Raw genomic sequence first — 21590 nt, 5'->3', positions numbered from 1 at the left:
TGGCACCCCAAAAAGTGCTGTGCTTTGAGTTTTGGCTGTTGCTGAGCAGCGCTTGCACAGCATCAAGGCTCTCTTTCCAGCCCTCCAAAAGCCAGTAGTCCCAGACAAGAGGTTGGGAAGGGACACAGCTGGGACAGCGGACCCTAACTGCCCAAAGGGATACTCCATCCCTTATAACCTCAAGCTCAACCCTAAAAACTAAGGGCAAGCAGGAGCATTTGCTATGAAAGTGTTTGTCTTCTGAAACAACTGCTGTGTTTGCTAAAGCCAATCTTCCCAGGAAGTAGCTGGACATCACCTGCTGATGGAAAGCAGATTTTTCTTGCTTCTGTGAGCAGCTTTTGCTTTTCTTTCATTAAATTGTTTTTAGTTAATCGTTTAATTAATCTTGACCCCCACTTTTCTTCTTGTGAGCAATGTGATACTGCTTGGTAGCTGTAGTCGCACCAGGTCACCTGCCAGGTCAGAGATCACAAGCCGTGCCTCCAGCAGGTCTTTTCCTCCCTACTTTGAATTGCGCTAACAGTTCGGCTGTACTTTGAAACCTCCCAACGCAGCATTTATTGCCTCATTTGTTTTTGCTTTAGAAAACGTTGTTCAATGCCTACATTCAGCATTTACATCTTATATGACACCTGCCGGTACAGGTGAGAGCATGCATAATTTACTTCACAAATATTTACTTGCTTCTAGGCGAAACCGGAATGTTTACAGTGGGCTGGTATAGCATTAAAATACTTTATTGTGAAATGTGTGGACACAGGAGGCTGTTGCAGGAGTGTGACTGGCGCTTCCCTCACACAGCCTCCATGCTCAATAATGCACAACATGTACAAAAAATAAAATAAAATAAAAAAGAAAGAGAGTCCCAAACTTCGGTGTCCGAGAGGGGCTTTGCGCGGGGAGCCGCGCACAACATGGCGGCGGCGCCGTCGCCCCCTCAGCGGGGCCGCGCGCAACATGGCGGCAGCGCTGCCCAGGGGCCGCCCCTCAGCCCGCAGGAAGCGGCGGGGCCGCTGCGGGAAATGAGGCAGCCGGGGCCGCCCCCGCCGCGCCGAGGCGGCAGCTTCGGTCCCGGGGAGGCTCCGAGCGAGGCGGCGGCAGGGAAGGGCAGGGCTGAGGGGAAAGCGGTGGTTGTCTGAAGCGCCAGCGGCATGGTGGGGGACGGCGACGAGCGGGCTCCGCCGGACGCCCCCGAGCTGAAGCGGCGGCGAAAGAGCCCCCGCTTGGCGGAGGCGGCGGAGAGGGAGGCCGAGCCCGAGCACGGCTCCGGTGGGGCGCCGGAGGGTGAGCGGCGTGGGGGCTGCGAGAGGGTTTGGGCAGGGGACGCGTGGAGCTGGAGCCCCCTCGGGGGTCCCGCTCGCCTCACGCGTGTGTCGTTGCAGGGGGCGAGCTCGGCGTGCTGAGCCCGGAGCGCCTGACCCGGCCGCCGATCCGAGCCTGCAGGGCGGCAGGTGAGTGCGGGCTCCCGGCGGTGCCTAAAACCGCCCTGTGCCGCCGGCCCCGTCACAGGGCTGCGGGCAGAGGGCTCCGCTCCCTTCCCGTTGTGCCTCCTGAGCTGCCTGCGAGCTTTCACCGCGGGGAAGGCTCGCCCTGAAGGAGGAAGGCGGAGGCCGTGGATGTGCTGCCTTTGGGGAAGGAGGAACCTCGGCGTTAGGAGTGAGGGTGCCACTAGTTAGCGCGTAAAGCGCAACGTAAAAAAGCACAGCTGGTTAGCAAGTGGAAAAGCTTCATCTCTGAAAAAGCCGTTGCTTTAGGAAGTTCGTCTGAGTGGATTTATTTATTTATTTATTTATTTATTTATTTTCCTGAGGGCATCTCAAAGGATGACGATGGGAGAGAGATGCCATCCCCCACCTCCCCAGGCTTTCAGCATCAGTGGCATTTGCTTATAAAATCACAAAACAGTTTGGGTTGGAAGGGACCTCGAAGCCCACCCAGTTCTTCCCCCAGCCATAGCCAGGGACACCTCCCACCAGCCCAGGCTGCCCCCAGCCCCATCCAGCCCAGCCCTGGACACCCCCAGGGCTGGGGCAGCCACAGCTTCTTTGGACAGCCTCTGCCAGGGCCTCGCCACCCTCACAGTAACGAATTCACTCCTTATTTCTAATCTAAATCTACCTTTTAGTTTAAAGCTGTTAACCCTTGTCCTATCGCTACACTGATAAAGACAGTTACGTACACAAATGTTGTAAAATGTGAGACTATACTGCTTGAGATAGAAGTGAAGGAGTAATTACCCCCATCACGGTGCTGCTCTCTGTAGCTAATGTAATGTTGTATTCTTCTGCAGAGCTCAGGGAAGACCGGGGGAATGCAGGGCCTGTGAGGCAGCAGGACAAGCAGGGTGCATCTTTAGAAGGGCTTTGTTTCTTTGTCATGCTTCCTAGGGAGCAGCATGGAAATGAAACCATGAGCTGGGGAACTGGCTTCTGACTTCTGCTTAGAGTTTTTAAATATAAATTAGGAAACCTGTTTCTAAAGTTAAAGAACTTTAAGGGTGTAAAAACCCTGTCTCAGATCAGGCATCTTCTTGTTCAGCTAGCTAACGGTGCACACTAGCGACCTACGCTGAATTTGTCTTAAAATTTGCAAGTAGAATTTATGACTGTACAAGCAAAGGGCATGTGATAGATGTTTTTGGTGCCCGAATTTGTGCTGTCTGTAGTTGCTGTGGATGTTGCAGGCTCATCTCTTGTGTTGAAGAAGATTGAAACCACAGGAGCAAACGTGTACCAGACTTAAATGACCAAGTTGCAGTGGTAAAGTAGTGGCTTTGTATTTTGGTTTATAAGCCTGTAGTTTATGAATTTACAGATTTCTACTCCCTTTGATTAAGCTGGTTTATGGAACGGGGATTGCAAGATCTCCTGGTAGGTGACTGCAGGAGGTGGCTAGCTAGCAGGTTTAAGGCACAGGAAAATCCTAGCCAGCTGCTCAGGAGGCACAAATGGTCCTTAGGGCAGGAGGCTCGAGGCCTTGTTGGGGGTACAACAGGTGTGTTCTGGATGGAAGTCTTATATGTACATATTTATGGAAGTTAAACCATGCAGGGGAGGCTTGCTTTCCTCTGTAGGAGTTACTGTGTATGCTGTCTGCTTGCCCCAATACTCTTCCTGTCTGTTGGACACAGAAGGTGCTGGTCTGCAAGCTGTTAATGTGAGCAGTGAAGTGTGTTTATAGCCTTCATGTTCGCAACAACTTTTAAGAGTGCTTTCAGAGTATGGAATGGTGCAAAGAGGAGAGGAATGAAGAAGTATGGATTGCATGAGCAGCCCTCTTTAAATTCATAGATCATCCTGGTCTTGTGATTACTAGGCAGTGCTGACGGTGAGAGTTTCTTGCAAAATCTCAGTGTGTAGAGAAATACCACAGCTACGTTGTTTGGCATTCTTGGGAAACAAGTGAATGGGAGAGAATCTGCATTCTAGCCTGGTGGAAAATAAGTCATTTAACTGATTTTTAGGACAAATTTGAAAATACAGTGTCCCACTTACTATTTGCAAGTACTTTACTGTTTTACCTGTGGCATGACATCTCAGTTTAAAATTTACGGTTTTCTTCCACCTTTTTTTTCCTCCTTTATACTCTTTATATACACTGGCATGCTAGAGCCACCAGAACATATGAGAGAAAAGGTTTTGCTCACTATTTTTGAGGTAAAATTAATAAACAGTAAGTGGCAAGATGTGTATTGTCCTCACACATACGGTAAGAGCTCTAGAAGCACACTTAAAAAATAAAAATAAATCAGTGAAACCATAGGAGAACACAGTACTGTTCTGGTTTGTTTGTTTATTTTAACAAAGCCCTGTGTGGATGTTGCAGAGGAAGCTTTACCACTTGTATTCTCCTGTTTGCTGTTTCTTCTTGCTTATGCCCTCAGCTTGGTCACTGTATCATGATCAAGCAGTACTACAGCTTTTATTCCATACCTGAGGGGATTTGTTTTCCTTAAATCTGATTGTGCTTTGTCTTTTCAAACCTCTTTTGCTGGCCTTCTGTTTCTGACTGGCTTCCCAGCCCTGACCTTTGCTCTGTTACTTCTATGTTGACTAAGTTTGATTTCAGCATCTAAGTGGCTGTGTGATTTATGGCAAACAATATAAAGGGGGGTTAGATTTCTTCCCAGCTAGGGATTAAATTAGGAGCATAGGTGCCTCAGATTTCCTTTATGGTTGATGGGAGAAAAAGAGAGACAGATAAAGGACAGCTTGGGCTATTTAAAAAGGGGAATTACGTTCTAAAGTTGCTTCTCTCTCTCTTTACCTCTCCATAACACTATGGAAAACATAGGACAATTATTGTTTGTTTGTAAATTGTGTGCCCAGTGCAAAAAATCGCTTTACTTCCAGGCTTGTGTTTACTAGTTTATGCTGAATTCCTTTAGTAGGGCATTTCCTAGCCCTTAGCATTTGGTGTCTTGATGTCTGTTTGTTTAAAGTGTTTTTAAGCCAAAGACTCCTTAAAAAAAAGTCTGTGTGGCGCAGACAGCTATGTTTGTAGAACTCAAACTTGCCGTTAACTTTTCAATTCTTAGTTTCTTTTGGTTACTTTTCTAGAAAGTAACTCTTATGAGATCATAACTAGCAATATCACAGATTAAGATCATGTGTGTTCTGAAACTGTGTCTTGGTTCATCAGTTTCGTGATGTTATGAGCACAAATGATACTGCAGTCACACCGATCCTTTTTTTTTTTTTTTTTTCTCCTAGTAGGCAGCTCTTCAAATTTCTTACTTCCAGAGAACCCAGCAAAGGAAAAAGCAAAGGATTATGATGGCATTGAACCCAAGAAACAAGCAGGGCATCAACCAAGTGTTCACGCACCATTAAAAGGTAACAACACTAGTTTTGTCCGTGTCTTTCCCATGATGTAATAAACGATTGCTTAATTGTACTAAAATGACATCCCTTCAGTTTTCTTAAAACAGGGAGAGTTGTTGAGTTGAAACATGAACAGATGAAGGAGTTGAAAATATTTTTTTTCAGGGTCTGCTCCTGCCTGTGAGCCAAAACTGATTGTAGTATGACAGCCATCTGCTGGGGTGTAAAACCCCAATATGCAAGAAAGTGTGGTTTTAAACTTTGATAATACATAACCTTCTGTCTTCTGAAAAGCAAATCAAGATGAGTGGTGTGATACCTGCTTCCAAAACTGTTATGTTTACAAGAGTGGAGCTTTAACTGCCCTATGCAAAGCAAAACAAAACCATCCCTTCTCTAAAAAGATGAGTTAGTTTCAACTTTAGCAGGGGGAAGCTAACTATGCCAAGTGTTTTAAGGGTTCATTGCTCAGGGATTGTTGATGTATATTACAGAAGCAATAGGAAAATGCAATGAGGAAAAAAGTACAGGCTCCTTTAGACCAGCAGAGGGTAGTTCAGTTGCTGAAAGTGATTTGAATACATCTAAATAGATAAGCTGCGTAAGGGAGGTTTTTAGGAGAGCTGGTAAATGGTTGGAGAGTAAGGGAGTTGTTTGCATTCAGTCAGTCAGTAACAGTCCTAATCACACAGTTAAATTCATTGCTTATGCAAGAGCGCTGAAAGCAATTAGGAGTGCAGACTGACAAAATATAGACGCAAACTAAGTAGCTGAGATGTCCTCAAGAACAGATCTCTGTCAGCCTGCAGTTTCCCAGGAGCACATGCAGGCATTTTACTCTGGCGGCTAGAAAAATGTGCCCGTTTACTGAGTTCCTCTGGGTTTGATAGCGTTGCTGTTAAGGTGGCAACTTTACAGTGTTTTTGTTTTTCCCTCTTGCTGAACAAAAGTTTCAGTTTCAAGTGTCAGACCTGGTACCTTCCAGTAGTGATCACAGAATCACGTGTTTTCATCATCATTGCATTTTAAAGAAAATGTGGGAAGGATATTGTTGTGGCATGTTGGGAAGAGCAGGGTGAAAGGCCACATTAAGCCCTTTCCATTAGATATGGAAGCTTTCTCCCTCTACAGAGCGGTCCAAGAGGCTGTCATATGGAGCAGGTTTGGTTTGTCAATACAGCACATGCTCCTTCCCTGATAACCTTTGAAGATTGCATAGCAAGACCTAGAAGCATTTGGGTTGTCTACTTTATTCTGAACTCTGATGTGATGACCAAGTTGTTTCATTTTTGCTTTGGTTTCAGAAAGCAAGGCTGACTTCTTTGAGAAAAATCAAGAGCACCACTCACCTAAGCCACAGAGTAAGTAGAAAAATAGATAGCTAGTCCTTCCCTGATGGTAAGTGATAAGTACAGAATTCTTCTCCTTTCCTCTGCTTACATTTTTCTTGTGCCCTGTAACTCTCAGTCCCGGAGAGTAGAAAGGGACCCAGGAGGGAGACACAAATGGGAGCTGGAAAGCTGGTTTGTTCCAGAGCCAGGCCCTTCTGTGAGGTTATTCAACTTGCTTACCCAACAGAAAATGACCCTTTTGTTTTTTTGGCTGGGTTAGGAAGCTGAGTTGGTTCATGGGGCAGTCGTAAGTGGAGAGCACATAGCAGTGGTATTGTGGGCGTGAGGGAGGGAACACAACCTTTACCTTTTGGTAGCAGTGTACCCACGTCACCTTCCTCTCTAGACTTTCCCCGGGTAATGGTGGCCTGCTGTGATTTAAATCATGTCTGATACTCCTAGACAGGAGCAGCCTTTTTTCTATACTGGCAAATGACAATTTGTTCATCCAATGACCAATTCCTTGTTTCAGATTTTTGTGCTGGTGGGGGACTCTTTTGTGTTTGTTAGCTTGTGGTGTTTGATTTTTTTTTTCCTTTTCCTCTTGGAAGAGTACTTGAAATAAGAAAAAAAAAGTTCTGAATTCTAAGTAGTCTTCAGTTCTTGCCATCCCAGCACTTGTTTCTATCGTGAACAGTAAAGATAAAAACCAACGTCCTGTAAATCAGAATTCATTTTGGAGAACTTGGTAGTTGACATTTTTTTAAATTTTTTTTAAACCACACTGCCTTCCATAGGAGAAGCTCATCTTGTGGTAGCTGCACATTTGTGAAACACCTTTGAAAATATGAATTGATGCAGGCTGTTCTTGCTGGTCTGATACTTTTAATTCCTGTGCCAGAGGCAATATATGCTGCATGAGAGATCCTGGGTGCTTGTTGACCAAATCAATGCTCGCTGGGTGAAGAACTCTTGAAAATCAATTGACACTCTGAAAAGTCTAATGTGTCTAAAGAAGTTAGACTTTCTGAGTTAGGCAAAACAAATAATTTGCTTGGCTTTCATTGCAAATTGCCTTGTAAATAAGGCAAGATTCATAGGTAGCATAGAATCTGTTATTGGATTGTTCATGGAAATATGTTTTCCTTAAGGATATGAATCACAGCCGTCTCCTAAATGTGAAAGCTAGTCTGTGCAAACAGGGTACCCTGTAAAATACAGAACTGGGATGATTCTGATCTGTTAACTACTAGACTTGTGACAGCTTAGCCAGCTACAAGCTCCATATCTGTGCCCTACTGAGGGTGGAGGGGAATTGCAGAACAGAGCAGCTCATTAAGCCGGTTAAGCTTTGGCTTAAACCAGAACTGCTTTTAGCACCTACTGTTATTACATTCATACAGAAGCAAGGTTGTTGTGTTTATTTTACTTCTCTTGAAATAACTACTACAGGGTGTGTTTGTTCAATTTATTCTTAGCAGTGTCATTGACAGTATCCTGATTTGGCTATATATTACTTTTGAACCAGTGGCTGTAGTTCTCAAGGAGCCAGAAATTCTCATGTCTTTTTAATTAACTGCCTAAGTGCAGAAAACATGCTGACCAATAATTGCTCTGTATATATTCATACAGGTCTCCTGGGAAAGTTGTCCGTAGCGCTCTTTGATGGATTGTGTCTGTACTACTTTGCTGTCTGAACCCATTTAAATAAACAGACCAAAAGTGTATTTTAAGTTGAAAGCTTGCATTTTTCTTTAAAAGCACAATTCATCCCAATAAACTGAGTGACAGTGAAGCAGGTCTCTCAACCAAGCTAGCTGGGAGGGGATGTGAGACTCTGCCTTTAAAATGCTGCTTTTCTTTTCCTACCTAAATCTTGCATTATCTTGTTTTCATTAAACATATGTTAAGTTTCAATTTTCTGTCCCTCAAATTCTTGAGCAATATGGGGGAACTTAAATGGGGCGTGGTATCCTTGTGCAGACCATAACAGGTTGTTAAATCTGCCATTTTGTCATCTTGTACTTGAAATGTTTGAATTTCCATTGAAGCTTTCCATGGAAGGTGATGCAGTTCTGTGACTTCAACTCCCTGCCAAATTCTCCACTGGAAGATTGCTTCTAATTGTTGTCTTATGTGATTTTCTCATGTTGCTTTCTTAATCCCTTAACAGGCAGAAGTAAATTTCGAGACCAACCCAGTATAGTGAAGCAGTCACAGCAGCAGTCACAGCGTTCGGCCAAAAGTAAGACTTCTGCTTTCACTTTTATTTCATGCTTGTGTTACATAAGCTATTCCCATGCTTGTCCAAGTAGTAGATTTCTTGGTTGCTGGCGTTAAACTGATGGTCCTTGCCAGAACAGATGCTTTGCTCACTAGCGCATGTGTTTTCAGTGCTAAGGAAGGAGTCTTGTATAATAGGTAATGCTGCCACCCAAATTTAAGATCTTCCATCTGTAATGTCTATGAGATTTGCTGCAAGATTAAAACTGAGGCAGGCCTAGTGATGTTCTTATTTAATAGCTGTTGTGTTGCTGTCCTGATAAAGGTTAGGACATAAAAAGGTAGTGTGGGGTATAGTTCTTTGCTGTTGCCAGGGTAGTTGGTGTGTTTTGTTACTGATTTTATTGGAGACAGGATCAAGCCTTATGTTTGCAGTAGGTCAAACAAGTGTTAGTTTAACTGTTCAAACACAAAACCAAATCAAAATATCTGATATTCTGTATGCTTGCTGTGTGCTGTTTGCCATGTATATTCTTTGTGAAGCTGGCTGATGCAAAGAACACAAAGGCTTTCTGATAGTGTCGAGCACCAGTGTTTGAGATGCAAATACTGCTGCAGAGACCATTTTTATTCCTCAAGAGGACAGGGAGGAGAAACAGCAACACACAAACAATCCTGGTGCTGCCAGATTTTCTATCAGGCTCTTTCTACAGAAACTAAATGTAGGAACAAACTTGATCTTCCTGAGAACCATTATAATTGTTAGTTTGGATTTGGTTAAATAAAGGGTGGATTTTCCAGAAGAGCTCCTTCTTTCAGAAGGATGTCCAATTTCTTAGTCAATCTGGAAATCCTTCAAAATGTCCTTTTTAAATGATGACTCTTCACTAACTTGCTGAAGAAGTGAAAGGCTTTGTTTTAACCTGGAAGAGTGAAACCTGAAAGGTTTTCTTTTAACCTAGAACATCTTTATGTTCTTCAACTGCTGTACCAGTAGCTTGAGAGTGGGATGATTTCATTGACCTCTACTGTATGCTCTTTTTTTTTGCTGTTGGTTTTTACTTGTTGGCTTCTTATTCCTTTTAAAAACGTTATTTTTTTTCTTCCTGTTTGCGCCTCCTTTCTATAGAGGATGGTGGATCAAAGAGTGGATTTCAAAAGGGATGGACTTTACTGGTTCTGTTAATTGTCGCACTGGCATTTTATTTCTGGTGGACGGGAATGTTAACAACTTCGTCAAGTAGAACTACTCAAATTCTGCAAGTGTTTCGGGCCCGGATGGATAAACTCAAAGAAACGTATCAAAGTCAGGACCCCAGTCTGTGGAGAATAACCCACATGTTCCTTGAGAAATACCTCAATGTTTCCCAGCTGCACACGAAGCCAGCCATCTTACTGTTCACAGCTGGCCAAGAAGCTGAGAAAGCACTGAGGTGCCTCAGTAATGAGATTGCTGATGCTTTTGCCTTCTCCCAGAATGTTACTGCAATCAAAATTAACGGGGCAGACAAAGCCGAAATGGATAGTGACAATGTTAAGATGGAAGTAGATAACCAGCTCAGCTCTGGGTTCAGCGAAGGCAAGAAGGTAGCAGTGGTGCATCGTTTTGAGTTACTGCCTGCAGGCTCCACCTTGATCTTTTACAAGTACTGTGACCATGAAAATGCGGCATTTAAGGATGTGGCTCTTCTGCTGACTGTTCTCCTGGATGAGCAGTCACTGGGAAAGAGCCTTACCGTGCCAGAACTTGAGGAGAAAGTGAAGGATTTCCTCAAGACCAAGTTCACCAGTTCGGATGTTCCCAGTTCTTACAATAGCATGGATACAGATAAGCTGAGTGGACTGTGGAGCCGTATCTCTCATCTTGTGTTACCTGTTAGGCCTGAAGAGGGCCTTCCTATGGAGGGATGCACATAGAAGTTCTTAGAGAGGACTCTGGAAAGGAGGAAGACAAAAAATACGTTGTAATGGCTGAACAGGGAAAAACCTACTGTGGCTGCTGAGCTCAGGCAGCACAAAGTCCTTTCTGTGCAAAGAAATTTCACCAAGTGACAGGGTTGTTTCTGCTAAAGTAACTGGGACTTCTCTAAATAAACTGCAGAACGTAAACAAGGAACTTGATTGTTCTTGGTAAGTTGTCTTCAGTAACTTACTCAGGTTTGGTGTCCTGCAGTTAGAAGCAAGCATCCGCAACTGCAGAAACACTCATCTGCTCATGAAACTTTTGGTGCACTGTTGGCTTTGCTGTGAAGATCATATCCCTTTCTGCTGGTGGATAAAAGCTAATATCACATGTAACAAGGTAATGGGATGTAAAAACATCAGCTTCGTCTTCCAGAATTACTTACTTTTCTTATAATACAGTGAAAATGATAAAGTGATGTGGGTCTAAACACAAGTTTTTTCTTGGTCCCTTTAACTACAGTGTAGATGTCAGCTGTCTCTGGAGACTTCTAGAAATGGCGAGAATTGCTTGAGAGATTTGTGACTTTTGGAGGACCTTTCAGCAAGCATTTCTTCCTAAAATGAGACTGCCCCAACCAGTCAGGAGAGTGAGAAAAGCTGGGGTTCAAACATTAGTTTGAAGTTAGTAGTAGATGTCAGGTAAATTATCCCTTAGTTCCTCTTTGCCTCACTGCATCCAAGAATTCTCTGCTGTTTGTCAAAGTTTAGCGAGTCTTAAAACTTGGGGGAAAATGAAAAAGTCAGCCACATGTGTACTAAAGACATGTTACATCTTTCCAAACAAAAGTTTAGGAAGATGTAATTATTTCTTCCTTTAATAAGATAACTATTTTTGCATCGAGAGAATTTATTTATTTGTGGTACTCAGTATACTAGAAAACGGATCTTTTTTCATGTGTCTGCATATAACCTGCTGCTTGCTGCATAAGCTTTTAGTGAAGAACAGATTTGCAACGCGTGTTTTTAAAACTTATTTTTAGAGTGCCTCCTGCCAAGAATCCCTCATATCAGACTAAAAACATGTATGTGTTTCTATTGTAAATATTTTGTGTAAAAGAAAAAAAAAAAAGTGAATTGCAGCACTTCCATTTCATTGCTGTTAGTGTATCCTCTTGAACCACTGGTCAAGTGCATTCAGTTTTATTGAGTTTGAACAAATGTGTGAAGACTGTTCTCAAATTAGTGGGACATTTTCTTGTATCAGCTGAGATTAGTGGTTCTTGGACCTATCCTTTATTCACAAGTTCCTTGAGCTGTCCTGTAAACATCCTCGTTAACTAGGAAAACCTCTTGGAGGTGCTGGAGCTTCTGACTTCTCTGCGCAAGCAAAGGTTTGGGGTGTGATGTGGAATTGACCAAAATCACCTTAAGCATATAAATAAACATAAAAGAACACAGTTTGAGAGATACATAACTGTGGTCACTTAAAGCAGTGGTGAATTTGTTTTGACCACTGAGGTCCAGCATTGGTCCAGCACTGGACATGATTTTAATGAGAATAAATATAAGCAGTAAAAAAGACATGGAAGTGCTGCTGTTCTAGATGTTTAAGAATAGCTCAGGAAGGACAAGATGGCATTCACATTTTGAACATTTCACTGGACAAATGCATTTATTTTTTTTTTAAAAACAAACTGTGATTTATTTCTGAGTGTACCCTGATAGCATATCTGCTTGTATATTATGTAAACTATTTTAGTAATCATTAAAAATAAATTTACTTGTTTGTTTTATAAAACATTTTCAGATTTGCCCATTGAATTATATGTGCTCAGACTTTCTGGCTTATATATTTAAGGCTATTCTCTTATCTTTGACCAGATACATACAAGTAAAATAAGACCTTTTGTGAAATTTAGAAGTTCTAAGACACTTGAGTGGGATGAATAGTATCTGGGCTGTTCTCTAGCTGGACGTGATTAAGGAAGCTGTAATAGCTCTGAATTTTCTCTTACTTGGTGTTCTTGTAGTGTTTCTCAGGTCTCATTTCAGCTGGAATTTATGTTAATGTATGGTTCACTTGTTTCATTAGTCTGATACCAGAGTCAGCAGGTGACTAAAGAGATGACTTCACTCTTGTCCCATTTCTAGCCACATCTTCCTGTACCTTCTGGGCCAAGTTAGTGTGCTGTGAATGGCTGGACGGACAGGTCTTAGCTAAAATAGCTTAGAAAAAAAGGATGCACTTGGCAGAATTGCCATCCACACACACAAAAAGAAGCTATGACATGAAGGCAGGAGATTCCATGCTTTTATACTAACAAAACATGTAATTCAGTTTACTCTCTTTTGTTAACTCCGCCCCCCACCCCACCCTCCCAGACAAAGGATATTAAAGAATGTTGTTCCCCTATTTCAAGACAAAATAGAAGGGTGTCTGGAAGCTAAAGACTTAATGCTCTACTTGGTGCTGTGACAGACAAGAATTACGTTTTTGGTAATTGTAGGGAAAGTGGAATGTATTTCCATATATATGCTCTGGACAAAGTAAAAGCAAGCCCCTTCTGGAGGAGTGGGAAGGGTCGGAATTAGAAGACAGTTTCTGCTGGTGAAGAAGTAGGTCCTGTTTGTGGCTTTGTCCCTAAAAGTCTCTTATTAAGTATCAGCAGGTAGTTAAGTCAGATCTCATTAAGTAACTCCTCCTCAGCCAGAGGTGAAGAGTAATACCTGTCTGTTGCTCACAGGCAGCTGATTACTATCCTCCTTGTATTATTATTTCATTGCCTGCAGCAGATAGAGAGCCAGCTGATGTTTTCAAAATGATAAAATGCTTTGGCTACTTCCAGAGAAATCTAATTTCTGAAGTTGACTCCTTAATTGTCAACAACTCAGCAAATCAAATAGCCTGTGATAGCAAAGCTGTGGTTATAGACAGCAAAGACACCAGGTCTGGCCTTGAGGCTGAAAAGGGGATGATTCTTGTTCCATAGGCTTACATCATGTAAACTTTGGGTAGAACGTGATTCTAGGGGAGCAGAACCAGTCGAGCTGTAATTTGTAGACAAAACAGTACAGAACACTTATTTTCCAGTGCTCTGCAAATTGGATTGGAAAATGCCGTGCTGTTCTGGTAATGAGAAATAGCAGCACAGATCATTTGGTTGTGCTGAACAGTGAACTGTGTGCATTACTAGAAATAGATTTCTAACCCTTTAATACAAAATCCTGAAATTACCTGTCTACTGTTGCCTTCATTGCTTTCTCCACCAACCGACTCAGGAGCTTGCTTTTCCTGGAGTGAGACACCCAGGAAAGAGAAACTGGGATTTTGTCCCACTAGGGATCTTTTCCCAGGGCAGTCAAACTGTTCCTCGTGTTGTGAGCAGATGGACAGACGCCTGGGAGCTTGCAAGAATCCCCTGCAGGTAGCCAGTCCAAGCAGAGCATAGGACAGGGGCCCTTTTCTGCAATTCCTGCTGTTGCCTTTGTGCACCTAGGGGATGGCAATACTTATTTTGCCTTCAGCAGCAATTGATGTACAAGGGACCTAGAACAATGCATCACCTCATCTGTTGTTGTGTTGTCTCGCACACCCTGCTCTGAGTCACCTTGCACTGAGCAGAGGAGTTTTGAATATGCTAAATAGGTGATTATAAGGAATAATTCCTTCCCCCCCCCCCTTTTTTTTTTTTTTACACCAACAACAGCATTTACTGATTTTCCACTTTTTTTTTTTTTTTTTTTTTTTTTTTTTAAGTCATGGCTTTGATATCTTATTGTGAAAAATATTTTGAAATGATAATCGATTCAACACAAATTGGGTGTAAAAGGCAAGGTGAGCTCCATGTTATGGTAGACATATAAGTGCTTGCTGTACAGAATGAAGCTATTTGCAATGTCTGTGGTGCAATCGCCATTATGTATTTAGAAAAAAATGTGGTTTTGGAGGTGCATAGTGCCAGATTCTGTGCTAAGACCCTGTAGCACAGCTGGAAGACTGAGACCAAATCTGAAGTGATCTATAGTGAGTCCTTCTGTTTTAGAAGCCCAAATCACACAGAGAACAATTTTTCATGCATTGTTTCTGCTGTAAGACAAAGCTGCAAAATTATACGAGTATGTAGAAGGGGAAGGGAGGGGGGTTCCTGTAGTCCTCACAGCTGTCCCGTGTCCTGTTTTATTGTCAGCGCCTGACAGTTGGATTTATAATGGAGTGCCTGGACAACCTCATTCCACGTTCAACAGGTGGAAGCACCCTTCCCCAAATTCCTCCATGGCTCTTGGGAGCCGCGTCAGTCAAGGAAAGGGGGGGAGGCAGGCAGGGGGGATCCATTCGTTCTCTCAGTTGCAATAGCCAGCTGCCCCTTTCTAATTTTAGAAGGGGTGTGCAAGAGTAATATGGAGTGGAAAACTTTCCAAACCTCTCTCTTAAAGCTGCAATAGCCAAGTTAGTGTAAGATGAGATTGTGGCTCCTTAGCCTTAACTTACTATCTGTCTCCATCCGCCGCTTCCAGTGCTTGGGGAGTGCTTGCTGCATTATCTCCATTGCTTCGCAGCTTAACGAGCAGTTCATCAAACTGGATCGGGACCGGAGTGTTCAGTTCTACCTTTTCTCTCAGCTGTGGCTGTTTGCAGGTAAACAGTGTCATTATTTCTAATCTTAAAGAACTTCCTAAGAGTACTGTGTTCACTGTAAGAATTTCTTTCTCCTTTTTTTTTATTTTTTGTGTGTGTCAGGTCTGCCTGTCAGAGCTTTTTGCACACTGGTAAGGAATCTTTAGTAATGCAAGGTTTTATGATTAAGTTCCACTGATACAGGGAACCGAAGCTGCGTAGAAGCAAAAACAGAGTAGTCAAACATTGCCTTTTAATTTGGACTGACTGAGAAATGATTTTCGTGTTTGAGAAAATCCTAATGTGATTCCTTGTTTGCCTGAAAATGAAACGGAGCTTGAAACTAGATTAACTGCTTCCAAGCAGAAAAGAGAAGCTATGTTTAAAAGCATAATTAAAAAGCCAATGCATTACAAAAGTGCTGAATAATTTAAAAAGGCTGCCAAGCCTGCAATATTTAGCACTGAATTTAAGTAAACACTAGGTGATGATGGGGAATGCAATAATTTAATTTGCCCTTGTCTGTGATTAGAGCTCCCATATGCTGTAGTAATACTGCCTTCATTGACTGAAATTATTGTTATTATTATAACTAACAGTTGTCTCCTGCATTTGGGAGGCACAGGTTTGTTCTTTGAGAACTCAGGGGGAACGAGGCACCACTTACCACTTTTTCCTACTGGAGCTGTGCGTGTCTTTCAGCGTTCCCGTATTTTTTTTCCCTCACCTGGCAAAAACAAAAACAATTTTCAAAGGTTTAACCACTGACATCTCAAGCTTGCCTCATTTCAAAGAAGGTATGCTTACTCTGGGAAACATGCTCTGTAATTAGTTTGTGTATGTAAAGGAGCCAAATTAAGGTTAAATGGGTATCCTGTAATTGTGACATGATTAAGTTTTGAGTTGCTTAAGCTTTGTAGCTGTAAAGCTCTCTGTGTTTAGGGTGTTTTCAAATCTTGTTCCCATACTGGCATAATTTATATGCAAAATGTTCACCATTTGCAAGAGGAGGGGCTATGTAAAAATCATTTAATCCTTTTCAGTTTAAGGGAGGGGGGAAAAAAAAAAGCTGGAGTAATTTTAGTTATCCTTTAGGGGTTGGGGTAGATAACTCTCCGCCCCCGTGCTCCCCCAAGAAATTTGGCACCTGTAATCAAACAACCCTACTAATGATTGAAAACCAGAGTCTGGTGGAGTTGTAGACAAGCCCTGAAGGAGACATTCCCAAAATAACTGTAGGAATAATTTATTTTTTTCCTATTCTAATGACTTTCCTTCTTCAGTGGAAATTATTTTGTTACAGTAGGATAACATCTTAGACCTATTTTTGAAATGTGGGTGGTTTTAATGCACTTTTTTGGGGGAATATATGTAGCAGCAGGTAGCATGCTAACAAACTCTTCCTGGTGTGTAATATGTAATAACTATTAAAAGTGAAATTAGGTCTGTGGCACTTAGTCACCTCTGTGAAGTTTGGCAAACGTTTTGTTAATATCTAAACTCAAATTTGGAAACCGGGAGTAATCAGAGCTGCTTTAATTTTATTTAAAAAAAAAAAAAAAAAAAAGTTGCTGTTTTTATAACGATGATTTGGCTGTGAATACAAACGCCCGAAAGATGGGGTTCTAGTTTCGACGGGAGTTATTTGGCGAACGCGGCAGCACAGAAGCACTGCGAAGCGCTCTCCTCACACCAAAACCCGGGCGCCCGGCCCTGCCGCTGCTCCCGTTGCCACAAGGCTCCTACGGGGGCCGAGGCACCGACACCGGGGGAAAAAAAGAGGCGAGAAGCCGGGAGGGGGACGCGGGACGACGGCGTCCCTGAGGCGGGGACCCGGGCCCTGGCTGAGGTAGGCCTGGCGGAGCGGGCCGGGCAGGCCGCGCCACACACAAGATGGCGGCGAGGGCGGGAGGGAGGCGAGCGGAGCGGCGCGGCGCCGCCATCTTGGTGAGGTCGCTGGGCGGCCGGTTCTCGCGAGATTTGCCCGGCAGCTCCCGCTCTCGCCGCCGCCGCCGCCGCTCCGTGTGAGGCGCGGGCCGGTAATGGCGGCGGGCCGGCGGCGCTGAGGCAGCGCGCAACGCAACGGCGGGCAGCGGAGCCGAGCTCGGGGCGCCGCCCGCCCCCGCCGCCCTTCCCTCCGCCCCCGCGGCATGCCCCGCGACCTGCCCCCGGGGCGGCGGGCGTCGAGCCGCCGCTGCCGCCGCCGCCGTCGTCGTCGCCAGGTGAGGAGGCGCCGGGAGCGGCCCCAGGCCTCGCCGCGGCCCCGCCGGGGACCGGCTGAGGTGGAGCCGGGGCGGGGCCGGCGGCGGGGGCCGGGCCGGGCTGGCGGGGGCTCTGCGGGCCGGGCCGGGCCGGGCTGGGCTGGGCTGGCGGCCCTGCCGGCTGTCACCGCGCTCGGCCGCCTCTGGCTCCCCGCTGGGTCTGTCCGCTTCATTTCTGCCTCGGTTTTTTTTTGGGGGGTCCCTCGGTGCCTCTCCCTTCGCTGGGAGAACCGCCCGGAGCCGCTCGGTGCCCCGAGCAGGGCTCGCCGCCTGCCCCAGCCGCTCGCCGGGCCCGCAGCCGGTGCCCCCGGTGCCGCCGGGCCCGTGGCAGCGCCAAGGCTGCGGGAGGGGGGACAGCGCCGGCTCTGCCCGGACCTCCCCAGCGCCTTCTGCCTTTACTCGGGCCGTTCCTTAGCATCAAGAGTCCTAGACGAGCGTGACTGCGGCTTTATTTTTTATTATTATTTTTATTGTTTTTTATTTTTCCCCCATGGATGGGGTTGGACGCGATGCCTCCTGTTGATGCAGCCGCCGGGAGCGGTTGGTCGCTGCCCGCCTTCGGATGGAAGCTGTATCTCAGCAACCAGGCGTCTCCTGGCACGCTGCGTGCCCGCTCGCCGAGGTTTCCGAGCGGAACAGGTGAACTCCCCGGCGTCTGGGGGCTGGAATTTGACAGCTCGACCAGGCAGCGCTGTGCTTTGGTCGTCTGAGACTCCTTCGTGGGGCTGTGGAGCATACAGGCTCAAAGGCTGGCTCGAGAGCCCGCTGCCACCAAAAGGGTGGCCCAAACGCGCGTGGAGCTGCGGCCGGTGGGGCGCTCGGTGGGTGGCTGGTGAGCTCAGCGTGCTGTCAGCCCGGCCAGGCTCGGTTATACAAACTGCTCGCTGTTCCGCGTAGTTCTGATTGCTACAACAGTTTCATTAGGTAATGCTTCGGCTAATTAAATAAAACAGAGGGTGTGGCCACGCTAACAGTGTAAACTGTTGAAGGCTTCAGTTTCTGCGAGTGACGCTGCCTTAAACAAAGGTATGCTGCATCCACTAAGTGGAGCAACTTAATTTCGATAGTATGACACATTTCTGCACCGGGCCAGGGTACTGTGGAAACTTTACTGCTGATTGGATTAGATCTTGCGGTGCGCTCCCTAGGCTAGGTGTGGTGGGAACTGGAAGAAACATGGTTTATAAATTATAAATCATTTTGTCTGCACGTATTTGTTTTATGAAGCTATTGCATAGCTCAGTTTTGTCGCTGCAACTCAGGGAAGGCTTTACCAATATAAACAGTCCTAATGTGGGAAGTGTCTTTCAAGTCTTGGAATAACTTTGTCAGTGATGTGTGCCACTGTGATAGAATTATCCTTTGTGAACTAAAGAATGGATAAGAGCCCAATCTTGAAACTGCAGCATCTTCTACTCTAAAGAGTCAACTTCTAGCAACCCAGGTATAAAGCACGCTTAGCATTTTCTCACGCCTCTCTGCTGGAGTACCTGCTGGTTTCTGCCGGGACAGGTTTGTTGTATCAGACACCTGAAGGTAAAGCCACTGACGTGATTAGTCTGCCTGACTTTGGGTGCTCAGCTGAGCCTGTAGTCCAGTTGACATCTTTGAAGTAAGGCGCTCTTGGTACCAGTTGAAGTGTTGGTGCACAGAGATCTCTGTTCTATAGTACCGTGTCCATGGCAGTTAAGCAAAGCTGCGCAGTGTCAGGTGTGTGAGCGTAACGTTTTGCTGCTGCTTCTCTTTCCCCACTTGAAGCTGTGCTGGCATCGACCCTTCAGCAATCTGCTTCAGTCTGCTAAACTGGTGGAAAACTAACCCAACGACCAAAAAAAAAAAAGAATAATTTTCTGCTGGGTTAGTGAGTTGAACTGGCTCATCATGCAGTCAGGCAAGCATTGCATCTATCGCAGAGAAGCAGCAAGATCACCAGGGAGGAATGTGTGGATTCCTTCACTGTTGTCAAGTTGCTAAATTTGCTCAGTGTTACCTTAGGAAGTAAAGGAGTAAAATGGCTTTATTTTTTTATTTTATTTTTTTTAATCAGTACAGCATTGTTTAAAATGTGCTGCAGATGTACTGAGGCTAATACAATTTGTGCTGTATAAACCAGTTTATGCTGTGTTAATGAGAAGAAATTGAGTGGTATAACCATGATAACAGAAGTTGAGAGCAGAGAGAGAACTTCCCTGGTACAGTTACTATATTAGGCTGGATCAGAATGTCTCAACGTAATATTTATCTGTAGACTTAAGTGCATGGAAGATCTGTGTATCATTGTTCTAATGATGTAACAGACTTTAATGAACAGCTCTGTCGAGGATAAAATTACTTGTAAGCTTACGTCTGAAACCTTTGTCAATATACTGCAGAAAGAATAGAGCAAATAAATTAACTGATCAGTTCTAGGAGTCAATTGAAACTTACCGAATGCTGACAGATTCTGGCTGTGTTTTAGCTTTGTAAGAACAGGCTCACTGAGGACAAGATTTCACGCAGTGTGATCCATGGCAAAAAGGTGCCCAAGTTTAAAACAAAAACCCAGACCTTTTTCTCTGATATTTCCTGCTTACGTTAATGTGATGTGTTAGGTTTGCTGGTAGGAAAATACAGCAGGTGGAACTGTCATACCAGAACAGAAAAATCTGAATTTAGTGCTCAGGCTCTTACAGCATTTCATGGGATGGAACGTTAATTATTTAAATAGGAGAGAATGTGTGTATATATATATATATATATATATATATATATATTTTATCAAGTTCAAGAAAAAGTCAGCTCAGCCCTAGTGCCAGTCGGCAGTGTGCTGGTGGCTACTCTTCAGCTTGTGTGTAGCTGTTTTTTTTTTTTTTGTTGTTTGTTTGTTTGTTTGTTTTGTTTGTTTTTTGTTTTTTTGTTTACTTTGAATTTGCTGTTTGTTTTCTTTGGTGTTGTTTTTTTTTGTTTTTGTTTTTCACCTCTGAAATGTTGCTGTTGAGACACTGTGCTTCTGAACGCAGTTTCAGAGCAAAGACTTGAGAAAGCAACTTTCCCTGAAGTTTTCGTGCACTTCAGTGATGCGCTGGAGAACACAGTGATCGACCTGCAGATGAGGTTGCTGCTCTGCTCACGTGTCCTTGGTATTGTTGAAGATTGCAAGTTGTATCGTACACTCTCAAAATTGGCAGGTCTGGTTGTTGTACTCAGCCAAAGGAGTTGCCTATAAAGTCTAAGACTGTCTTGGTGTGGTGTTCCTTGTGGGATGAAGGGTGTAGGACGCTGGCCCTTCGAAGGCAGGGCTTGGTGAAGAAGTTGAGCTTACTCTGCTGAATGGATTTATTCTGGGCTGCAAGGGGTGAGATCTTCCAACGTGCAGTTTGCAGTCACTAGAGATGCAATGAGTGAACTTGTTTTATGAAGGCCAAGGCAACAAATGCCGGAGTGTTTTATCGTTCCTGAAAGTAGGATGTGTTGCTTCTTCCCTTCTCTGTCATAAACGCAGAGATCTTCCTAGTCAAAGGCAATACAGAACTCCTGAATGGATAGGCAAAGCCTTGTGTGCATCTCCGTACTAAATGGTGCATTGTCTGTGCCTTTGTACTTGGATTTCTTCACGAACAATGAATCAAGTTACGCTAGCTGTCACAACACTCGTTTCAATGGATTTCCTCAGAGCACCTCCTAGCATGTGATGCAGCAGAGTAAGACATACAGTGCGTTTTACTTTTGGTTAAACTACTCATCCATTTTTTACTTCCAGCCGCTGCTTTTACATTGCCTGTGATGAAGCAGGGATGCTTTTGCAATGTGCCATATCTTCTCCCAGCAGAAGTGTGTTGTAAATATCCATCCTCAGCTTCTACTTGGACAGAATTGTTCAGTAAGGTTTCATTTATAGAGGAATCTTCGGTGTAGCTGGGATGCAAATTTAGTAGCTGGCTTATGTCAGTGGTTTCGTCTTAGATCTCGTGCAACATGTTCCTATTTTTCAGCTGTATTTTCTGGTGTTTGATGGATGTGGGACTGTTGATATCATTTATCTTACTGGTTAATGGTTAGAGGTAGCGATGTGCGTTGACATTTTTGCTGCTTTTCTATCTGCAAATGTATGTTGCATCTTGGCTGCGCTCTTTTTTACAACTGCTTTCATATCCCTAAAAGTTTTTTTTAAACGTTTAACTGTTTTTCTAGCTTAAAAACAGATCAAATGTCGTATATACGTAGCTTTTAAAATCTTCTGGGGTGTTGTTTTTAATCAGTATTTTCCAAAGCCGTAAGAAGCAGAATGTGAGAGATCTTTTGGTGTATTTACTGTTTGCACTGCAAGACAAAATACTGAGTGTTTTATAAAATTTTACTTGAAATGTTTAGCAGCTACCATTTGCAGGCTCCTTGGGCAGTGTTGGTTATTGTCAGTATTGTCTTGCATCGACTTCAAGTAATCGTTATC

General features: G+C 44.2%; 2 protein-coding genes across 16 annotated transcripts in view; both read left to right on the top strand.

Moving 5' to 3' along the window:
• Nucleotides 1-1035: 1035 nt before the first annotated feature.
• On the top strand, nucleotides 1036-11963 carry LOC311440518 (torsin-1A-interacting protein 1-like). 2 transcript variants are annotated; one of them, XM_084527542.1, is made up of 6 exons: nucleotides 1036-1287; nucleotides 1386-1454; nucleotides 4719-4838; nucleotides 6131-6187; nucleotides 8331-8402; nucleotides 9510-11963. In XM_084527542.1, the coding sequence occupies exons 1-6, from the start codon at nucleotides 1155-1157 to the stop codon at nucleotides 10295-10297; spliced, it is 1239 nt and encodes a 412-aa protein (XP_084383668.1). In that variant the 5' UTR covers nucleotides 1036-1154; the 3' UTR covers nucleotides 10298-11963. The 2 variants fall into 2 exon arrangements, with proteins under 2 accessions (XP_084383668.1, XP_084383667.1); XM_084527541.1 differs by having other exon boundaries at nucleotides 4716-4838.
• Nucleotides 11964-14864: 2901 nt separating this feature from the next.
• Nucleotides 14865-21590, top strand: part of CEP350 (centrosomal protein 350) — a 71643-nt gene continuing 64917 nt past the window's right edge. For 6 of the 14 annotated variants that reach the window (XM_084527529.1, XM_084527536.1, XM_084527533.1 and 3 more), the window contains exons 1-2: nucleotides 16823-17122; nucleotides 17690-17800. In XM_084527529.1, coding sequence (XP_084383655.1) covers nucleotides 17724-17800 — 77 coding nt within the window. In that variant the 5' untranslated portion in view covers nucleotides 16823-17122; nucleotides 17690-17723. Of the gene's footprint in view, nucleotides 14922-16821; nucleotides 17123-17689; nucleotides 17801-21590 lie in introns of those variants that run through there. The other 8 variants (XM_084527539.1, XM_084527535.1, XM_084527530.1 and 5 more) reach the window with 5 other exon arrangements.

This window comes from Aythya ferina (assembly GCF_964211825.1).
Source record: "Aythya ferina genome assembly, chromosome: 8".
In the NCBI taxonomy this organism is placed as follows: domain Eukaryota; kingdom Metazoa; phylum Chordata; class Aves; order Anseriformes; family Anatidae; genus Aythya; species Aythya ferina.
Note: the sequence above shows the minus strand (reverse complement) of the source record. Positions and strands in the feature narration are given on the sequence as shown.